Genomic DNA, 7,324 nt, shown 5'->3' with positions numbered 1-7,324 from the left:
ATTTACTAAGTTGTAATAAATTATATCTATTTTTAAAACTGTATTCCTAAACTGAGAATTTTACCATGGAGTAACTAAATCCTGGTGACTTTAGCGCTAATGTTACTTTCTTTGTAAGTTCCCAATTAGTTAATCTTTAGAAGTAAGAGTCTTGCACTGAGAGACTCAAGATTTCCTCAAGATTTCCAAAATCCTCGTACAGTTTCTGTCTGACTCCTCCAGAAGCCATGAGTCACACTAAGATCAGCAGCCCAGCTACTGAGAGCCTGGGAGGAAAGGTGTTCTCACCGTTCTCTGCCCTCACTCTACTGTGGTTTCCCCCTTCTACCAAAACAGGCTGTGGGCTCACCAGGGAGGAGGAAGAGAGACACTCAGCCTCAAAGTTGCTGAACTCTAACTCCTCCGAGTAGACTGGTCACCGACCAAATGGTAGCACAACCTCTCTTCTAAATAGACACCCAACCCTCTCCGTATACTCTCAGATTGACCATCTTGAGTACAATTTTTCAAATGACCACTAGTATGAGGAATTCATAAGAACAAAAACTATATGGAAATAAAATAGATGCTGAACCCAATCATACCCTGCTTAGGTTATCAGTTTTATTAGATTAAATGAGATGAAATAGATGTTTTTGTAGGTCAAGAGCAATCAAATATTGGCACTTTCACATGATGCAAGGTGTACTCAGGAATCCTTCAATTCTAGATTCTCTTTCTTCTCATTTGACTTTAACCTACTTCTGCTCTTCCTCTCCAGCTTCTCAGAATTTTGCCTCCAAATTCCACTACCTTTCCTGAAGCCAGTTGAGTCCCTACTAGCGAAGTTCCTCTAGCAAACACAACATCCACTCATTGAACACCTTCTCTGAACCAGGGACTGAGCAAATTGCTACTCATACAAAGGCAGAGGGAAGTCTATCCTAGCCTTTGAGGCGTTCATAGTCTAGTGGGAAAGGGAAACTTTAAAAACATATTTAATCAATTTTGTAATAGAGATATGCCCACAGTGTTAGGGAGAATCAAGGAGCAACATGCTTAGGGGAAGAAGTGAGGAAGGTTTCAAAGAAGAATTGACATTTGGATTATGCCTTGAAGGATCTGAAAGATTTCCTGAACAAACCAAGGCAGGAAAGATATTACAGGCAGGCACGATGCCAAATTCTAGGGTCTGGGGGCATGAAAGAAGATTCAATGTTCGGGAAATGGCCAATAACTTGATAGGGCTCAATGATAGGATGAGAGGAGGTCACAGAAGATTGGTGTCAGATCTTAAACAAGCATGAAATTTTCTTCCTTTGTCATGTGGGTGAGCCACAGAAATTTTTCTAATCAGGGAAGTAACATGATGTTTGTTTTTGAAATGTAATTTTCCAAAATTCAGGAGAGAGTGTTCTCTTTCTACGATCTGTGAGACTAGAAGGGAAGAATCAAGCAAAATGAGTAGGATACGTAGGCTTTAACAATTATCTTTATTGTTTTATCTACTTGCAAAAGAAATACAGATTCATTCTAAGCACGTCCAACATCATAGAAATGTACAACATAGAAACCAAATGCTCCCTATAATCTTACCTCCCAGACCCAAGCCACTGTTACTATGCCAATGTACTGGTATGGATTCCTTTAGACTTTTATTTTAGTGTATAAACCAATATATTAATATAATTCTCTTCATACCAGTAAATATATAACTACCTCATTCTTTTTAGTGGCTGTGTAATATTCTATTGCATTAAGGTACTATAATTTATTGAATCAATCCTTATTTTGTGGATATTTGAGCTGTTTATTTTTCATGATTATAAACAATGCTGGGATGAACACCTTTTTACACAAACCTTTGCAAACTTGTGTTTCTATAGGATACATTCTTAGAAATCCTTCAAGGAACTGACATAAAGGAACAATTGTTTTTCGTTTTAATAGATATTGCTAAATTGCCACCATAAAGATTGTATTAATTTATATCGTAACAGTGTATGTAGACCTCAATTTCCCTAGAGGAGGGGAGGGTTTTACAGGCAGTCTGTTCTTATCAGAGAAATTGCAGACCCTTGAGACTCTTCATTCAGCTCTATGAATGTCTGTAGTTCACACGTCTCTCTGGTTTCTACTAAATTAACATGAATAGCAGCTCGAAGATTTGCCCAAAAAAGTCTACATTTACGCCTATCCTTGGGCCATTCCAAGTATGCTTTCTTTTCCATGAGAGCTTTCAGCTTAGGATACCTGGTAGGAATGCAGTAGAGTGGAATGGGTTCTAGTAAGATAAGAATTATGTAATTAGAATTTTCATGACAGAGATTGTGATGGGTAAAGTCGAGTTCATAACGGTACCACTCACTCTGAACAAAGTCTGGAGACAAAACTAAGATGATTTTATAGCTTTTCTCAGTGTGGTTTATGATATTTTCAGTAATGCTGTTGCCAGGGTCAAAGTTTCCCTCGTGAAGGCAAATTAACACAGAACCATCTTCTTTCTCTAGCTTGGGGATCAATTCATGCTTCACCCAGGCGGAATCACGTTCACTATATGAAATAAACACATGGAATTGGACATTTCTCTTGAGTTGTCCTTGGGTTGCCTTCCTAACCCTGTGCCATGTCTGTGTCCATTGATGTAGCATCCTAAGATACCAGGGCAGGTCAAAGTGGAGGCAGCAGAAAGTCGCAGCCATCCCCAAAATGAGCATGACAACCACAATGGTGACAATCAATAGAGCTGTGTTGCAAGATAGTTCAGGAAGGTGAACATCCTTTAACTGAGTCCCCTTTAGACTTAAAGGGTACTCACAGATGTATGAATCTAACCATCCAACCATCATGCCCTCTGAATATTTTTCAAGCTGAATGAAATCTCTTAATTCACAAGTACACCGAAATGGATTTCTTCCTGCATTTAGAGTCTTAACTTCCTGGCAGCTCTGAAAAAAATCCAGAGATGGGCTGAGAATTAAGTTCATTTCAATGTTCAGAATTGAGAGTCTTCTGAAATGACTGCACCCAGGAAGATCAGTTAGAAAATTAAATGCAAGATTTAGCTCTCGCAAAGACTTCAGATGAATCATCTCTTTAGGGACAGTTTGAATTTTGTTATTATTCAGGTCAAGTATTTGAATACTTTGGGGCAAGCACCTGAAAACAGAATCAGCAAATTTATTGGATGACAGGTTCATAGTGATCAAGGTTTCTGGCCACCAGCAATTTTCATCATTTTCATGTTGTAACAGATTTTGGCTCAGATCTAAGTGCTTCAAGGATGTGTTGTTAGCAAAGCAACTCACTAAGGAAAGTGTCTCCAATTTATTGCCCTTCAAAATGAGAGTTTTCAAATGAGGCAAGTGGATAGATCTTTTAAACAGGTCATCTGTTAAGATATTATTAGCAAAATTTAAATATTGGAATTTTGAAGGACAAGTCGGGAACACCATATGTGGCATTTGTGCATCTGATATTGTCAGGTTTTCTATACCCATTTTGGTAAAAAGCAAGTAGACTCTCTCTTGTGGAATATAAAAAACTCTGTAATGTACATGCTCCAATTTTACAGCTCTCATTACAGTATTTGAGTAGTTAAATGAATTGTGGTCAAGATAAACCTTACCTCCAAAAGTCACATTTTGGATGTGGAAGTATTCCACTGATGTATGCCAAACAAATTGGAAGATAAGGAGGAGGTCATCCCAGAGTAAATCAACCTTATTAAGTAACAGAATAGATGTCTTGGCATTCTCTAAAATAAGATTTTGTTGAGTTTCATAGCTTGCAAATTGGCTTTTGCCATCTACATTTGTCATTTCTAATATTTTTGAAGTCTTGATTCCATCATGCAAAAGAACCCAAAAATTTGTGTTCATTGGTAAAACGATGTGAAGTTTTGTGGTGTTTAAGATGGGCAAGCTACCTTCTTCATAATGAGAAAGAGTTCTCAATCCTAAGAAGACAGTATTTAGATGTAAATGGGCAATTTTCTGGAAATCTGATTTTTGTATTTTTGCCCCACTCAAACCTAGGATTTCCAGGTGTGACATGTTGCCAGTCTCCTCAGAGATAGGCATGGTGTCAAAGTCATTGAAAGAAAGATCTAAATGTCTGAGACCTGCCAGTGAATACCAAGTTACAATCTTCAGTCTGTTGTAAGACAAATCTAAATATCTTAACTCCTTGTTGAATTCAAAGGTCTTGATATCCAGTTCTTGGATTCTGTTATGGCATAGAATCAAAACTTTCAGTTCAGAGACAGAATGAAAATCTGAACTCTGGAGTTGAGAAAGGAGGTTGTAGGATAAATCCAGGGTGGTGGTGGTTGGCGTCAAGTCCACAGGAACCTTTCTTAGAGACATATTGGAGCAGTTGGTTGTCAATTCTCTTTCTTCTGGCAGCTTTGAAGCCCAGCCACATGCTGACATAACAATACAACAAAATACATAAATGCTTCTGATGTGTCTCATTGTAATTCCAAGGATTTTATTGCTGGTTTCCTCATGTGAATGATGAAGGGGAGTTCAAAATCCTAGAAAGACAGCATGTAATGTTAAGTGGTTATGTGATTTGTTAAATCCTGTAGGGTTTTTATTTTTTAAAAATTCCAACATCTGACTCTATTCACCAAGAGTCTGGAATAGGGTCTCAAACTATGTACTGAGTCTTTGACTTGATCTCAGAGATTGGGTAATAAATTTCCAAATCAGTAACTGTGCCATATTCCCCTCTCTGAGGCAAGTCAGGATTCCCAGAAGGGAGAAATATAATAGTTGGCAGAAGTGCCTCAGTTCAACTTAGGAACTTCACTGCCAGGTCATACTCAACACCCTCCTTCACATCTCCTTTGGGTAGCCTGAAAGCTTTAGGAAATTTGAAAGTAATTTTTTTTTTCTTTTGCTGGCAAAGATTTGCACTGAGCTAACATCTGTTTCCAATCTTCCTCTTTTCTTTTTCTCCCCAAAGACTCAGTACATAGTTGTATATTTTAGTTGCAAGTTCTTCTATGTGAGCTGCCACCACAGTGTGGCTACTGACAGAGAAGTGGTGTGGTTCTACACCTGGGAACTAAACCCAGGCTGCCAAAGCAGAGTGTGCTTAACTTTTTGAATTTTTTAGATTAATTATTATTTTTTCTTTTTTTTAGAGCAGTTTAAGGTTCACAGCAAAATTAAGGGAAGTTACAGAGATTTTCCATATCTCCTGTATCTGCCCACATTCACAGATTCTGTTATCAACATCCTCCACCTGAGTGGTACATTTGTTACAATTGATGGACCTACATTGACACATCATAATCACCCAAAGCCGTTGTTTACATTACAGTTCACTCTTGATGTTGTACATTCTATGGGTTTGGACAAATGTACAATGATGTGTGTCCATCACTATGGTATCATACAGAGTATTTTCACTGCCCTAAAAACCCTCTGTGCTGCACCTACTCATCCTCCTCCTCATCCCCAACAACCGCTGTCAACCACTGATCTTTTTATTGTCTCCATGGTTTTGCCTTTTCCAGAATGTCATATAGTTGGACTCATACAGAATGTAGCTTTTTCAGATTGGCTTCTTTCACTTAGTAATATGCATTTAAAGTTCCTCTATGTCTTTTCATGGCTTGACAGCTCATTTCTTTTTAGCGCTGAATAATATTCCATTGTCTAGATGTACCACGGTTTATTTATCCATTCACCTATTAAAGGATATCTTGGTCGCTTCAAAGTTTTGGCAACTATGAGTCAAGCTGCTATAAACATCTGCGTGCAGGCTTTTGTGTGGACATAAGTTCTCAAAGAAAGGAATAATTTAACACCGACCCTGTGGACCTCTGAATTAATGTCATGAAGTTGTTCCTCAACTTTTGTATTTGTGGACATAGAGAGTCCCTTGAGCTAATATCTCACTTTCAACAACACTTACCCATACGTGTGGAAGGTCCAAAACATAGAAACAAACATGATGGTTCCTGTCCTTATGCCTCCATAGGTCTTCAGGTTGGTGGCAAAAGCAATCTGGATCACTGCCAAATAATAGTAATAATGACAAAACCAGTTTCCACTGGAGTTTCCTTGGAGGCTTTCTGTGTGCCAAGATATATATTACCCCTTCATATATATCATGTCATCTATTTCTCCCAAAACTCTGTGAGGGAAGTACTATTACCTGCATTTTACAGATGAGGAAACTCATGGGTGTAGAATTCTGAGGACTTTGAGAGAAGAGCCAGGCTCCAAGTTGTTTGACTAGACACAGAAGAGATGGTTGGAGAACTAAGATTATCACAATATTCATTATTCAAGATATTTATTAAGTACCGACTCTGCCAGGAACTTTTCTAGGCACAGGGGATATAGCGGTGAGTAGAACAGATGGAATTTCTGTTCCTAAGCTGTTCCTACACAGCTTACATTCTAGCAAAGCGTAAGAAAAGAGAGACAGTAAAGAAAATAATAAACGTATATGTTAGGTGGTGATGAGGGCTAGAAAGAAGAATGGCTAAGATAAGCGGGACAGGGGCAACTGGGGAGTGAGCTTTTGCATAGGGTGGTCCGAAAGGCCTCTCTGACACAGTGACCTTCATGCAGAGATCTAAAGGGAGGGAGGGAGCGAGTCATCTTGTCTGGAGAAAGAGTATTCTGCAGAGAGAGAACAGCGGGTACACGTTCAAAGACCTGATGTGGGAGCATGCTCGGAAAATGTAAGCAATGACTAGAGAGAAGTTGGGGAAGTGGACTGCAGACATCAGATGTTATGAGGACGCAGGAATTTCCTCTGGTTGAAATAAGAAACCAGTGGAGGATTTAGAATAAAGGACTGGCAGATTCTGACGTACATCTAAAGACTCCTCTGCTTGTTGGGTGGAAATAACTGGAAGAGTGCAAGGCTGGCAAGGAAGACTCCCTGGGACACTATAGGGCAACTCATGCAAGAAAGAAGGTAGTGGGGGAGGTGGCGAGAAGTGGCTAGATTCTAATATTGAATTAATAAACTCTGCAACTTCATGTCCTCCCACACCAGGCACTCTGAAAACACCAAGGAAAGGTGATCAGCAGTGGTGAGGGCTTTCCTGCTTCTACCGGCATGTGTCCAATACACATTGACCTCAATGTCCCACAGACTGGTCACTCCCGTAGACAAGCAGGAGGAACAAAAGGCATACTCTGCAGGGAAAACATGGTATAGCAAGACTTCTTGGTACTGTTCATGCTTCCTGTTGATCTGAGAAGCTGTGTGTTGTGCGCATGCACACGTGCACCCATGCACCCATGCAGGCATGGTGAGGGGACAAACTAGCAGAACTAACACAAAAAGACACCTGGAATAGGTCCTCACTCTC

The 7,324-nt window shown here is 39.4% G+C and overlaps 1 protein-coding gene across 1 annotated transcript; it reads right to left on the bottom strand.

Annotated features, from left to right (window-relative positions):
- Positions 1-1,820: 1,820 nt before the first annotated feature.
- Positions 1,821-6,008, bottom strand: LOC124232968 (toll-like receptor 10). Its single transcript, XM_046649944.1, has 2 exons — positions 5,908-6,008; positions 1,821-4,516 (listed from the first exon to the last, which is right to left on the bottom strand). The coding sequence occupies exon 2, from the start codon at positions 4,452-4,454 to the stop codon at positions 2,019-2,021; it is 2,436 nt and encodes an 811-aa protein (XP_046505900.1). The 5' UTR covers positions 4,455-4,516; positions 5,908-6,008; the 3' UTR covers positions 1,821-2,018.
- Between the last annotated feature and the right edge of the window lie 1,316 nt (positions 6,009-7,324).

Source organism: Equus quagga, unplaced genomic scaffold, assembly GCF_021613505.1.
Source record: "Equus quagga isolate Etosha38 unplaced genomic scaffold, UCLA_HA_Equagga_1.0 146_RagTag, whole genome shotgun sequence".
NCBI lineage: Eukaryota > Metazoa > Chordata > Mammalia > Perissodactyla > Equidae > Equus > Equus quagga.
The sequence above is the reverse complement of the archived record's forward strand: the minus strand, read 5'-3'. Positions and strand labels throughout refer to the sequence as shown.